Source organism: Staurois parvus, unplaced genomic scaffold (assembly GCF_062004578.1).
Source record: "Staurois parvus isolate SC_StPar_1 unplaced genomic scaffold, SC_StPar_1.0 ptg000670l, whole genome shotgun sequence".
Taxonomy (NCBI): domain Eukaryota; kingdom Metazoa; phylum Chordata; class Amphibia; order Anura; family Ranidae; genus Staurois; species Staurois parvus.
Window position 1 is genome coordinate 1,506,056 of NW_028318466.1, and position 15,262 is coordinate 1,521,317.

General features: G+C 42.7%; 1 protein-coding gene across 1 annotated transcript in view; it reads left to right on the plus strand.

Annotated features, from left to right (window-relative positions):
* Window positions 1-14,885, plus strand: part of ASTE1 (asteroid structure-specific endonuclease 1) — a 42,414-nt gene extending 27,529 nt beyond the window's left edge. The window contains exons 4-6 of the mRNA XM_089652056.1: window positions 3,241-3,451; window positions 5,778-5,964; window positions 7,891-14,885. Coding sequence (XP_089508182.1) covers window positions 3,241-3,451; window positions 5,778-5,964; window positions 7,891-8,191 — 699 coding nt within the window. The 3' untranslated portion in view covers window positions 8,192-14,885. The remainder of the gene's footprint in view (window positions 1-3,240; window positions 3,452-5,777; window positions 5,965-7,890) is intronic.
* The last annotated feature ends 377 nt before the right edge of the window (window positions 14,886-15,262 follow it).

Genomic DNA, 15,262 nt, shown 5'->3' on the forward strand with positions numbered 1-15,262 from the left:
ATTTTTAAATAGAGATATTCAATTAATGTTTTCAATGCTAGCAACTAATTCTTGTTGAATCGGCTAAAATGGGTGGGCACCGGCGCTGTGTGACTACCAGCACCACTTAACTTGACAAACTTCGACTGAGAAATTTGGTGGAATATTGTCGACCGAACAGTGACTGCATCCAATCAGATGCAGTCACTCTTCTGGTATTTTAACAGCAGATTGTGTCGATTATCAAGATACAATAGCCAGCAGGGGAGATTCCTCCATCAATCCTGTTTTGTGTGGATGGTGCAATTATTGATTTCTATTGTTCAGCCCATGGGGCTGATCAAGAAAAATTAAATTGTGTATGGCTATACTTAACCCCTTGACGCCGATCGCTCGCAAATATGTGGCCTCTTGGCATCTTGGCCTTGACGCCAAGCGGCCGCATATTTGCGTGCAATTAAAAAATACATATGTGCTGAGAGCGCGCGCCCTGCGCGCTCCCAGCACGTGTCCGCTACTCCCGGAAAAGTCCCGATCTCCTCTTTCGATCGGGACCTTTTCCAATCATGTGAACGCCGTGACGGTGTATCACAGCGGTCACATGACTCTAAAATCCCGCCCTGCCTCCTGGCTTCTGAAACTCTTAAAGGGCTGGGAGGTGCTGGCGCCAAGAGGTTGAAGTGGAAGTTCAGAAGAAAAGATTCATATACTTACCTATTCTGAAGCTTGGTCCCAGGATTAGCTGTCAGCGGTGGCTTCTATGTAGAGGAGGGGCAACCAACAACAGATGCCCAATAGGAAGCCTATGGGTGACATCATCTCCTAGGCATTTCCAACTGTAGTAGGCAATTTTCTCCTGTACACAGAAGCCGCCTCTGGAAACTGGCCATATAGCCACTTGAATCACTTCTACATAAAAGAGCATTTCCGGCTGAACTTTTGATACCAGGATGATAGCTGCTGGCATCATCCCGGTATAACCACTTCAATCCCAGGACATTATTATTATATTATTATTATACAGTGTTTATATAGCGCCAAAAGGTTTGCTCAGCGCTGAACATTAAAGTGGGGGGACATTACATGAGACAATATAGTAACAAAACAATCCACAAGGGGTTCGAGGGCCCTGCTCTTTCGAGCTTACAATCTAGGAGGGAGGGGGTAGAGGTACAGGAGGAAGTGGCTGAGGGGGATGGAGTGGTAAGAGGAGTGGAGGAGAATGGCTGTTAGGTGAGGGTGGGGTAGGCTTGCCTGAAGAGATGGGTTTTCAGGGTGCGCCTGAAGGTGAGGATCGTAGGTGACAGTCTGATGGATTGGGGTAGGGAGTTCCAGAGGATGGGGGAAGTCCTGGAGAAGTTCTGCAGTCGGGCGTGGGAGGAGGAGACCAGGAAGCTAGAGAGTAGGAGGTCTTGTGAGGAGCGAAGGGCACGGGTAGGGTGCTATTTGGGTACAGGTCAGGGAGATAGTTTGGGGCAGCATTATGAATGGCTTTGTATGTCAGAGTTAATAAGTTAAATTTAATGCGTTGGGCAATCAGAGCCATTGAAGGGATTGGCAGAGGGGGGTGGCAGACGTGGAGCGGTTGGTGAGGTGGATGAGTCTAGCCGCTGAGTTCAGGATAGACTGGAGCGGGGATGGCGTGTGTTGGGGTAGGCCGGTGAGAAGGGAGTTGCAATAGTCTAGGCGTGAGATAATAAGGGAGTGTACGAGTTGTTTAGTGGTGTCTGGGGTGAGGAACATACGTATCTTGGAGATGTTGAGGAGGTGGCGCCTGCATGAATTTGATAGTGATTGGACATGAGGTTGGAAGGAAAGGTTTGAGTCCAGGGTGACACCTAGGACTTTGGCGTGTGGGGTTGGATTGATGGTGGCGTTGTTAATCATGATGGAGAGGATGGGGGGGGGGGGTGGGCTGGGGGGAAACTAGGAGCTTGGTTTTGGAAAGGTTTAACTTGAGGAAATGGAGCGACATCCAGTCTTATATGTCGTTTAGGAGGTGGGTGATACGGGCGGAGAGTGAGGGGGTGAGGTGAGGTCAATTTGTGTGTCATCGGCATAGAGGTGATAGTTGAAGCCACAGGAGTGTATCAGTTTGCCAAGGGAGGAGGTGTAGATGGAGAAGAGAAGGGGTCCGAGGACAGAGCCTTGGGGGACCCCAACAGAGAGGGGGAGGTGGCAGCGTTATAGGTAACGCTGAAGAAGCGTTAGAATAGGTGAGAGGAGAACCAGGAGAGAGCAGAGTCCCTGATGCCAAGGGAGTGTAGTTTAGTAAGGAGGAGGGGGTGGTCGACTGTCGAAGGCTGCGGAGAGGTCGAGGAGTAGGAGGACTGAGTAGTGGCCATTAGCTTTGGTGGTTAGCAGGTCATTAGTGATTTTAAGTAGGGCGGTTTCGGTGGCGTGTAGGCGACAGAAGCCAGACTGTAGTGGATCAAGCAGGTTGTTGTCAGTGAGGTGGGCGCTTAGGCGATTGTAGACTAAGCGCTCAAGGAGCTTGGAAGTGAGTGGCAGCAGGGAGATGGGTCTATGGTTGTTCAAGTCAGTGGGGTCCAGGGAGGGTTTTTTGAGTATGGGGGTGATGTGCGCGTGCTTTAGGGGGGAGGGGAATGTGCCAGTAGAGAGGGAGAGATTGAAGATGTGGGTGAGGAGTGAATGATGGAGGAGGGGGGTGACCGGAGGAGTTGTGAGAGGATAGGGTCCAGGGGGCAAGAGGTGAGGCGGGCTTCAGTGAAGACCTTAGTGCCCTCCTCAGTGGTAGCTGGGCTGAAGGAGCGGAGTGTTGGGGAGGTTATAGTGTGCGGGACGTTAGGTGTGGTGGGGGGCAGTGCGGTTGCGAGGTCAGAGGACGGGAGAGTTGAGGAAGTGATGGAGGGAGGGAGGCTAGGTGGAGAGGTAGATTGTGAATTGACAATGTCCTTACGGATTGCATCAATCTTGTTTTGGAAATGATTGGCAATCTCCCACCCAGTGGGAAGTGGTGGTTAATAACCAGGCAACTAGTGTATTCACAATGAGGCTACTTAGTGCAACCTCTACATTTCTGTAATGAAAAGTTTCATTGAAATATTTGTTTTGGGTGAAGTAACCCTTTTAGAACAAAATAAAATACAACTGTAGTGACACACTCTGTACAAACCTAATGGCAGTGCGTTTTTAAATATTCAGTGAATGAATTCTATTCTGGTGTACTTGGTTTTGACCAGATTATAGATGCCAAATAGGTCGGATATTAAAAAAAGAAAACTGTGTTTCAACTTTCAGCTCTCCTTGGCCACAAGCTTAAACCTCCTCTTAAAGACCATTGAAGTGAAAATGACTGATCTGAAGTCTGTACCTCCAGCTCACCATCTAACATTGGCTGCTTTGTGTTACTGGATCAGACACGCTGACCCAAAAGTGAAAGTACATCATTTTAAAGCCGTCCTAATGGGAATTGTTTATGGAGAGATCTCTGACAATTTGAATAGGCCTGGTATGTAACTAGATGTTACCTTTATTATCTATCTGTCCCTGTTTACATATTGTGTGACCACAACTATTGTTTGCCATGTGCTAGATCTAGATTAGTTACCTCTGATTCTTGGTGTACTACATCTACATCTTGGTGTACTACCTGCGGTGCTAAAAATCTTCATTGTGTCATGCCACTTTGATCTTCCAGGACAGCTGCTCTGATTTCCACAACTGGTACACTGATAGGGGCTGTTCAACTCTTCCATTCAGAAAACGTCTTGTATTCTTTTCACAGAATACAAGGCTTTCTCTGAATAGACGGGGTGGAGATTCTGACATTCATCTGCTCCTTGCCTCCCCTTTTCCATTCAGTGAAAGTTTATAACCAGAGAAAAAGAATACAAGATGCTTTCTGAAATATTTTTAATATTTCATTCTTATAAATATTTTTTTCCTTGAGTTCAGCTTTGTCATAGAGGTGAGTGTCAACAAAGTGTATTTAATGGGAAGGCACAGTTCCATGGATTACTCCAGTCCCCACTTGATAGTTGAAACATTTGTGTGGCAGTTTCACGAGGAGTGAAGTTTACATGTTGCCACCAAATTACAATCACCCCTGTTTTGTCTGCATCTGCTTCCAGAGGGTACCGGGTAGCTTCAGCCTGGCCTGTCATTAAATGAGAACTTCAGGTAAAAAAACTGCTAAATGAGCTTTGAAATGCGTACAGTATGTTTTCCATTTAAACTGGTTTTAAAAGCAGAAGGATTTTTACCTTAATGCATTCTCTGCATTAAAGTTAACCTTCAGTATGCAGCTTCCCAGCCCCTCCTTATACTTACCTGAGCCCAACCTGGATCCAGCACTGTGCATGAGAGCAGAGGCTCTCTCTTGGCTGTCTCCCTCATCATGGGTTTAGACACAGCAGTGGCAGCCATTGGTTCCCGCTGCTGTCAGTCACAGCCAGTGAGGAGGGCTGAGCCATGTTCTGTGTGTCTATGGACATACAGAGCCAGCTCAGGAGCAAGCCCACATGAGTGCCCCATAGCAAGCAGCCTGCTATGGGGGCAGTCGGTCGGGATAAGGAGCCAGAAGTGCCACCGGGGGACCCGAGAAGAGCAGGATCGGAAACTATAAACCTGTTTGTTATTTTTATTTGTAAACAAATGTTTACAATCACTTTAAGAAATTTATGATTTTGGTCAGCCAGTCTTGTGATTCAGACATTTCTGCCACATTGCACAGCCAAGCAGGTGACATACTTTTTACTGATTCAGCAATGCAGCTCCCCATTTCACCTCTTCACCTTCATTCTGATGATTGGCAGTGAAGCACCATAACTGATTCAGGAAATAGTAGAGGTAGTAGCAGAACAGTCTGTACATCATGGCTGTGGTGTGTGATTGTGTCAATGAAGTCGAAGATCCTTTGGCAGCAACTATTACCTATTACAGCTGCCATGGATTGACTCCTTTGGAGCATGAATGTATGGTCATTTCAAGGTATTACCCTATACGTGTCGTGATGTCAGAGGGAGGACGTTATTCGAGGTAGATATCAGTGATTACATAGTTAGTCTGGCTGAAAAAAGACAAAAGTCCATCCAGTTTATTCATTCAAAAAAAAACAAAAACCTTCTAATCCTATACCCATAGTTGATCCAGAGGAAGGCAAAAAAAAACCCCAGCAGCGCATGATCCAATTTGCTTCTGCAGGGAAAAAATTCCTTCCTGATCCCCCGAGAGGCAATCGGATATTCCCTGGATCAACTTTACCTATAAATGTTAGTATCCAGTTATATTCTGTGTATCTAAGAAACAATCCAGGCCTTTTTTAAAGCAATCCACTGAGCTGGCCAGAACCAACTCTTGAGGGAGTCTATTCCACATTTTCACAGCTCTCACTGACACTGTGATGACAGTGGCAGTTTTGAAATCAGTAGATAACAATACCAATAATTCCCATAGTGCTTTCTAGGTGTTAGGGGCCTGTATGGACGGGCTTTGAGTGTTGTGTCAATGGGCAAAAGCAACTGATTTTCAGATGTATTCCACTAGAATTGGAGATAAATTTGAGATAATTCAGAGTTAATCGACAGGTGTATATGACAGTTGACTCATTTTGACCTTTATTTGAGCTGCATCACCCTCCTTGAAGCGTTTTTTTGTCTTTCTGTTTGTTGGTATGGAGAGAGAAGCAGTTCTGATGTCAACTAGCTCATATACAAAGGCCCTATATCCCAATATAGTTGATTCAACAACATATGAAGACAAGATGTCAGAATTCAAGAAATTAGTGAAAATGAGGCCCAGTGGGACCTTTATAGCCATAACTTGTTATTTTTCAGAGTTTCAGGGTGACGGCCCACAGGCAGTGTGTGAGCAGATGAAGCGGATAAAGTTGGAAGGTGCACAGCATAGGAAGCTGAACCTGGAGGATCTACATATACTATGCCAATGGCAGTGTTGCCTGCAGATGGTCCTGTTGCTTAATCATGTTCTGTGTACACCTCTGCCAGAGCCGGATTTGACCAGGTCAGAATACACCACTTCCATTCTTGTCCATAACATATAGATTTAGATAATGTAAATAATGAAAACTCTGTAGGTAGCCAAGGAACAAATAAGCCATGAAGCCTGTAGGTGCTTAGAACATACACACATTTACAGTATTCTGGTTTTCTTTAAAAGGGAATTATAGTCATTCATTCCAGGACGGTCTGTTGCAGGGTATTATTGTTATATTGTAATAAAGGCAGCCCATGAATTTGAATAGACAAAGACATGACAATGGTCCAAAATTCCAACCTGGAGCATTTTTGCTTGCGCAGTACAGGGGCGTCAGGGTACCATTTACAATAAATGGCATTGCAAAAAACAATGCGTGTAACCACAGCACATTGATGTGACTTTGGCCTTTAATGTATTTTGGTAAAAATCTGTCTGAACCTATTGGATCACCATCATATGCAGGGACCTAACATTGTCAGATGAAGAGGTCAGTTGCTGCATATTACAAAAAAGGGAGGGTTTAGTTGCACACATTTGCAAATACACTGCTCAAAAAAAAATAAAGGAACACTTTAAAAATACTGTACACCAGATCTCAATGAGAAAAAAAATATCATGCTCGATATCTATACTGGTATGGACTGGGTAATGTGTTAGGAATGTAAAGATGCCCCATCATTTGATGGAAATGAAAATTCTCAACCTACAGAGGGCTGAATTCAAAGACACCCTGAAAATCAAAGTGAAAAAATGATACAGCAGGCTAGTCCATTGTGCTGAAATTTCATTGCAGCAACTCAAAATGGTACTTTGTATTTGTAGTTTGTATGGCCCCCACGTGCTTGTATGCATGCCTGACAATATCGGAGAATTCTCCTAATGAGACGACGGATGGTGTCCTGGGGTATTTACTCCCAGATCTAGACCAGGACATCACTTAGCTCCTGGACAGTCTGAGGTGCAACCTGGCAACGTTGGATGGACCAAAACATGATATCCCAGAGGTGTTCTATTGGATTTAGGTAAGGCGAGCGTGGGGGCCATTCATTAGTATCAATTCCTTTATCCTCCAGGAACTGCCTGCATACTCTCACCACATGAGGCCAGGCATTGTCGTGCACCAGGAGGAACCCAGAACGCACTGCAGCAGTGTAGGGTCTGACAATGGGTCCAAAGATTTTATCCCGATAAAGTGTTCCTTTAGTTTTTTGAGCAGTTTATATGTGAAAGCCAGAGTGCCTGGTCAAGGCTCATCTGTATACTGCAGTCCAAACTAGTGTTTTGAGAGCCTTCAAGTTGGAGCACATATAGCAATGGATAAATTAAGGGCAGTTTTGCCTAAAGGGAACCCATTCCTCCTTAAAAGTACGGGGATGCCTTGGACGCCCACCAAAAGCACAGTGTCAGCAGAAAGCATCCAGTATGTTAACTGTTCTGAAAACCATTTTGTTGTCCCATAACAAAATATCATCCCATACAGTCAATTTAATCCAGTAATGCATGAGCTTTTTTATTTTTCTGTCTCGATGCCTCAACTTTGCAATTAACTTATCATTTGCAATATGTGCTTCAACTTGGAGACTCTTAAAACTACAGCAGAGTGAGGACCACTGGTGACAGAGGAGCCTTGACAAGGCACTGCGCCTTCCACATATATTTGCAAATGTGTGCAACTAAACCCTCTGACTTTGACACGTACGGATAGACAGTACTAATTTCACACACATAAGATGGGGTACAGTTATCTTTGTCATCATCAAAAATTTCATACAATATGAAACATTTGGATTTGTCAGTATAAGTTAAAGTGTACACAGCCAACATGTTTTTGTGTCTTGGATAGAATAGGGCAGACTTATAAAGTCTCTCTAGTTGTTATTGTTCTCTGCTACTAAACGGTTACACACAGCAAAGTTATATATATGTCTGTCTTTGTCTCCCATGGTCTAGATTGTACAGCGGTTCTCTTGTGTACTATTTGGTGCAGAAGCTGAAGATAATGTCTGCTATCGAGGACATTTTCAAGCCTTGTCCTCCCCTGGAGATGCTATATCGGGACTGTGTGGGTACTGTAATGTCTGCTGTACCACCAGACTGTTTCCAGAGTAGGTCTAAATCAGCATCCAAAAAATCTAAGAAAAATACTAAATCGGGCAAAGCATCAGCCGCTGGTAAGCTGTCAAACAAGACAGAGAATCACCCACAGTGTAACACAAGCAACCGATTTGCTACACTGGTCCTGGAAGACTGACCTTCTAGTGGTGTTTGGATCTAAAAATTAATTAATTACTCAGTGCAGTGGATATATAATAGCATGCAATCGCAGAAAACGGTTTGAAATTTCCTCAGGAGTAGGATAACAACTCAATGCAATATAGAAATAGTAACAGAAATCTATTACTTGAGAGCCGTCCCCATAGTAACAGTAAACGCTACTAATTCCAGCCTACTGTTGTTCACTATGTTTGGTAGACCAAAAGTTGACCACTCATATACCATGGGGACAATTTATATATTAAAAAAAAAAAATCACTGTAAGAAAGCCTCAGCATTTGCACAGACATGACTGATCCCTGCAGTGTGTCTAATATGTGTTTTTCCTATAATCAGTTCCATCCAGTGCCCATAATGCAATAATTTCCTGGTTGCTGTATTTCAGGAAAATACAGCAGGATGGCTACTAGATTATGCTGACAATCGTAGGAAAAACACAGATTAGACACAATTACTGGGATTATTCACAGTGGCTGTGCCAATTCTAAATCATTTGCATGGCCTTTTTTATTTAAGAAAAAAAAAAAAATAAGACACCGAGTCTCTAACAGACTTTTCAAATAAAATGGTTTAGGAACCCAAGTACAAAGTTTAGCATCCTTAACCAGTCAAAATCCAACTTGCACAATTGTTGTTTCAGTAACACGCATTCTAAAAGGCTGATGTAGGTTACTACACTTTTTACCCAAGTTGAGAAAAACCACTCTGGGTGATCCATGTACAGGGATTTTAACAAAGTTTGTTGAAGATTCCTACCGGTTTCTGCTCTGAAGAAATAGCTGTTTGTTGTGTGCAGAGTGAACCTGAATGGGAGGGACTGTCAATATTAATCAGCTGTTGCACTTTCAGTGTTCTAGAGAGGAAAGGTGCACGGTCTGCATCCCTTTAGAAGCAATAAATTGTTTGGGAGTATCTCACCAAAAAGTGAAATTTTTGTAGGAGTGGATGCCTAAAATCTTGTATCTTTGTGCAGATTAGTGGGAAAATCAGTGAGCCTATTACACAAGCAGGAAATTACATTTTGGGGGGGCAATTCATATACCAACTGCGTACAAAACACCTTCAGGTTGGCCCCTGACAAATAATAGAGGATAAATCTTCCAATGGGGTCACTAGTTCTGTTAACCTGGGGATCCCCAAGGAATTCCCTTAATTTGCAGAGATTTTCTCACTTCCTGTTTTGGCTATAGGACAGGAAGTGAAGGTAATTCTCCCCCATGGGACACAGCGGAAAAATAAAATGACAGGGGTTACAACCCACCCCTACTCTATCCAAAATGAAAAAAAAAAAGTTTTTCCAATAGTAATGCCTGTGGCCCTTCAGGTGTTTCAGAACTACAAATCACATGAGGCGTTGCAAGGCTGTCCAAGCATGACTTCCAAAGGCAGAGGCATGATGAGACCTGTGGCAACAGCTGGAGGGCCACAGGTTGAGCACCCATGGTATACGCTGTATTAGTTTCTTTTTATTTGCTAGATTTGTTCCCAAGAAAGTAGAGTTACCCTTTAAAGTAGAACTGTAGCAGAAAATGAATTTGCTACCAGAAAGGCTTTTATTGCAGAAGAGACCCTGTGTTTCTCTTCTGCAGTAAAAGCTTCTTACCTGCCTGCTAACAAGTTTCTAAATATTGCAGCTGAGCCAAAAATGATCAGCTCAATGTACAGTCTCAGATCTCACCAGTGTAGGGATGATGTAACTCCTTTGCTCAGGTGTAGGAGTTACATTATCTAAGGGTGCCAATAAAAAAAGGCAGAAGACATGAAAGTGAACTGGATGATGATAGCAGTGGAAAGGGAGATTACAGATATCACAGCACTGGAATAGACTACCACTGCTGATGGCATTTGGATATATCCAGTGGGAGCAATAGATTGGTTCCCTCTTGCAGGACCTATCTAGTTTACTGCGTGGGGTGTCAGTCAGACAACTAGCATTTTTCCAAGGAAGAGGTCAGCCAATTCAGTTGCTGTGTTTCTCTTATGACTGGTTTCCTTTATGTACAGATGGCTAAAAACAAAAAATGTAAAAAAGTACATATGCAAGACATAGATATTAACCTGCCAAATATAAAAAGTTCAATAAAAAAAAAATGTATATTTATTTACAATGTACATTTTATGCAAATATTCTAAAATCCAAGAACATTTTATTAAATTGAGTTTTTAAAAAAGAAATACAAGTATAGAATATATTGGATTCCTTTCATGTAAAACATAATATAGAAAGTCAGCTTGGATATATGTAACCTTGTGCTTTTCTAAGGCATTGAAAGTGACATCATATTCTTTTATTGCTGCACAGTGTGTTTTCTCCAATATTATGTACTGGAAAATTTTAAAACCACATTAATGTGCAGTTTAAAAAGTATTTACTATTCCTATTGTACAATTTTGGCTAGTTTTATAATGTCATTTATGGCAGCCATTTGTATTTAAGAGTAAATGACAATGATGATTTTAATCAAAACTCAAACCTTGCCTATGACATATTTGTATCACATAGTTCAGTATTTTATTAAAATATACAGTATAGCCTACACATACCCTCTGTTATCCATAGATGCGTGCACTTACTGTCAGTAACCTTACCTGTAAATAAAATGTTTCCTTTTATCATTTATCCTTTTATCCTAGATTGTAAGCTCTAACAAGCAGGGCCCTCTGTTTCCTCTTATACCAAATGGTATTGTAACTGTAATGTCTACCTTCATTTTGTAAAGAGCTGCGCAAACTTTTGGTGCTATATAAATCCTGTATAATAATATCATTAGATCGTAAAATTTTCAGATTTGTTTTACGACAGCTTATAAACTACAGCTTGGAACTATTATTGGAATTAATTGCGACGCTCATTGTAGTACTATAAATGACATAATGCGCTTGGAGGAACTCCTTGCCTCTGACACCAGCACATTAGGTCACTTTCATACTGAGTGAACAACCTGCCTACCCTTTTCTAGTTTGGCTGCCTTTTAAAATATACTCTGAATCAATAAACCCCTCTGCCTACAGTCAATGATTTACACAATATGATGTAATGGTCTACCTCAGGTCAGCTCCCCCTTTACTTACCCAGATCTTTCTGTTCCCCTTCTCATTTTTCCACTTCCCCTCTACACTCTATTCCGGTCTCTGCACTGCATCATTTTGCACTGGTTTGCAGTGACCGGCAGTGTCACTGATGCGCTGCAGAAAGATTCAGCATGTCTGAATTTTCCTGCACTGCAAATCACACCAGCGTTGTAATGTGAACAGGGCACATAGAAAACATTTGTGGTGACTGGCATTGGTCAGGTGACACCAGTCACCACTCATAGTGAAAACAGGCCCTTAGATACCAAATAAAAGTGTGGTTTAGTCAGATTTTCAAATTCTTCCTTAAAGCGGAGCTCCACCCAAAAGGTGAAGTTCCACTTTAAGCCTTTGTCCTCCTTTCCCCATTAAGGATTGGCACCTTTGGGGAGTGGGTACCCAAACTTGACAGGTACCCACTCCCACTTCTGCCGCTTAGGCGATCGGAAGCGGAAGTTGTCTTCCCTCCCTCCCCGTAGTCTTCTGGGACACGTGACAGGTCCCAGAAGACTACGGGGCCATTCAAAAAGCGCAGCACTTCTCGCGCATGTACAGTGGGCACCTGGCTGTGAAGCTTCAAGCTGTCACAGCCAGGTGCCCACACTGAAGATGGCAGCGCCAGGGAGAGAAGACGGCCGGTGAAACCAGCGGTGGTGAGGACACCGCTAGACCGAGGGACAGGTAAGTGTCTGTATTTTAAAAGTCAGCAGCTACAGTTTTTGTAGCTGATTTTATTTTTAATTTTTTTTTTCCCAAGGTGGAACTCCGCTTTAAAGTGGTTCTAAAGGCTGAAGGTTTTTTACTTGCATTCTATGCATGAAAGTAAAAAAACTTTGTGTGCAGCAGTCTCAATACTCACCTGAGCCCCATCACGATCCAGCAATGTCCATGAGAGTCTTAGCTTCCCGGGGACTCTCCCTCTATATTGGCTGAGACAACAGCAGGAGCCATTGGCTCCCTGCTGTCAATCACAGCCAGTGAGGAGAGAGAGGGGGAGGGGGTTGAGCTGCAGCTCTATGTGTGAATGGACACACAGAGTAGCAGGCTTGGGAGTGTGCCTGCTCGGGTGCCTCCATATCAAACAGTTTGCTCTGGGGGCACCCGACAGGAGGGAGGAGCCAGGGGCACTGGCAGGGGATCCAAGAAGAGGAGGATCCAGGCTACACTGTGCAAAACACTACATAGAGCAGGTAATTATGGCATGTTTGTTATTTAACAAAAAACACAACAGCCTTTAGTATCACCTAGATGAAAAGCGCCTAGATGAAACAGCCTGTCTGTCAAAGACTTCTGATTTTCATAGGCATTGCATTGATCCATTCACTGCTTAACATACACAGTGATTAAAAAAAAAAAAGTCAGCAAAATATTTTCAGGAGCAACAACCCCCAACCTCCCCATTCCCCCCCCTGTCAAAGTTCCATAAAAAGATTTAAATGGGCTGTTCCTGTACTGCAGGAGCTATATATATATATATATATATATATATAGACTACATTCAAGTCTATGGACATTAGTGCACAGGCAGCCTGGCACTGGATGTTTGCCTTGCATTGAAGAACGTAATTACAGGCCTGCAGGGGAAGGAAGGGATGGAGTCAGAAATATTTTTGAAAAATGTAAACTTATTCTTGTTGCCACTAGTATCTGAATCCATGACTACTTATCAAGTGTTTTTGTATTTTTGTCCATTGATGCTAAATAGTGAGGCAGGGAGAATGAAGAAATGATTAGAGCTTGAATTCACTGATAGTTCCCATATTTGTATTCTGACATGTTCTATTAACCACTTGCCGCCCTGCCACTGTAGAAATACGGCGGCAGGGCGGCACTGGCAGGCAAAACCACGTTTTAAAACGTGTGTTTTGTAAACAAATAGGGGGCGCGCCGCCGCCGTATCTGTCCCGCTGATCACCGCCGCGGATCTCAGTCGCCGCTTAGCGGCTGTTTCCCGGTGATCGGCGGTAAACAGTGACAGAGAGCACAGCTGCAGTAGCTGTGCTGTCTGTCACTTCCTTGTCAGCTCCAGGATGAGCTGATCGAGACAGAAGAGTTTCTCTCTCTCGATCAGCGGTGTCCTGTGCAGTACACACCCCCGCCCCCTAGTAAAACACTCCCCTCACTCCTATAACCCTTCCCTGCAAAATAAAGTTAACCCCTTCCTCCCCAGTGCCATTAGTACAGTGTCAGTGTTTTTCTTTTTGCACTGATCACTGTATTAGTGTTTTTGGGGATGTCAGTGACCCCAAGTCAGTACCCCCCAATGTCAATGTCTGCCGCAGTCCCGCCATAAGTCGCTGGTCGCTGCCATAAGTCACTGATCGTTGCCATAATTCACTGATCGCCGCCATTATTTGTATAAAAAAAAAACTAAAAATCCCAGTATCTTTCCTGCCATTTGTAAACGCTATAACTTTCACGTAAACCAATTAATTTACACTTATTGGTTTTTTTTTTAGCAAAGACATGTCGCAGAATGCATTTTGGCAGAAATTTATGACTAAATTTGATTTTTGCATTTTTTTTTTACTGGACATGTTTTATAGCAAAAAGTCCAAAATATTGTTTTTTTTTCCTCAAAATTGTCAGACTTTTTTTTTTATAGCGCAAAAAATAAAAACTGCACGGGCGATCAAATACCACCAAAAGAAAGCTCAATTTGTGGGGGAAAAAAGGATGTAAATTTCATTTATGTACCATATTGCATGACCGCGCAATTGTCCGTTAAACTAACGCAGCGCTGTATAGCAGAAAAATGGCGTAAGTTGCAGTATTTATACCATAGTTTGTAGACACTATAACTTTCACACAAAGCAATCAATATACACTCATTGGGATTTTTCTTACCAAAAACATGTAGCAGAATACATTTTGGCCTAAATTTATAACCAACTTTGAGTTTACTATATATTTTTTATAGCTGAAAGTAAAAAATGTTTTTCTTCAAAATTTTTGGCCTTTTTTTGTTTATAACATGAAAAATAAAAAGCGCACAGATGATCAAATACCACCAAAAGAAAGCTCTATTTGTGTGAAAAAAAGGACGTAAATTTTGTTTGGGTGCAGCATTGCATGACCGCGCAATTATCAATTAGTGCAGCGCCGAGTAGCAAAAAGAGGCCTGGTCATTAAGGGGGGTAAATGCTCTGGAGCTCAAGTGGTTAAGGTAAATTGAAGGCTCTTTGGCGATATTAGTCCAGGTACTGTTTCCTGAATAGGATTAGCAGCTAATTTTGCATGTACCCGAAGCTGAACTTAAAACAAATAGCTAAATACACATGAAAAACATAAGTGCAACTCTATCTGACAGGGCAGGCAATTAATTTCTTTCTGCTGCAAATACATGTCCTTCCACCAACCTGTGACTGGACAGTGAAAGGAAAAGCAGCAGACTGCTCAGGACATCTGTTAAGCACCGTACACCCTATGAGAATATCGGGCAAATGACCATCCTTTTTCTTTCCATGCTAGTCTCATATTGAAAGTTAGGCGGTTACTAAAGTTCCGAAAATTCTTGTACTACAGAATAAAAATTCAAAAGTGATGTATTGTATTTTCGCATTAAAACTATGCTGATTAAACAAAAATTGTACGATAAATTTTCATGCTTGTACCTTTAAATAATTTTGAACGAAAGCCATATACGTATGATCGCTTCAAGAGTATTTTTCATACGATTGTGTGTACTAGGCTTTACTCTGTGCTCTCCCCCCCTTCACCATCATGCCCATTGCACTGCAGCACACTTGACTGGCTCCTTATGCTGCTTCTCCCTCTCTGCCATTCTCAGCCCTGACGTAAATGGAACTGCAGTACAGCCTGCATTGCACTTGGAAAAAAAAAAAGCAGCAATGTAATGAATAAAGAGTTGCAGCAAATTGCGTATTTTATGCTTGTCTTGAATTCGGCTCAGTTTTCATGAAAACAAAGTTCCCTGTTTAGACAAGGTTTGGAGGAAGGTGGTCATGTTCTTCAA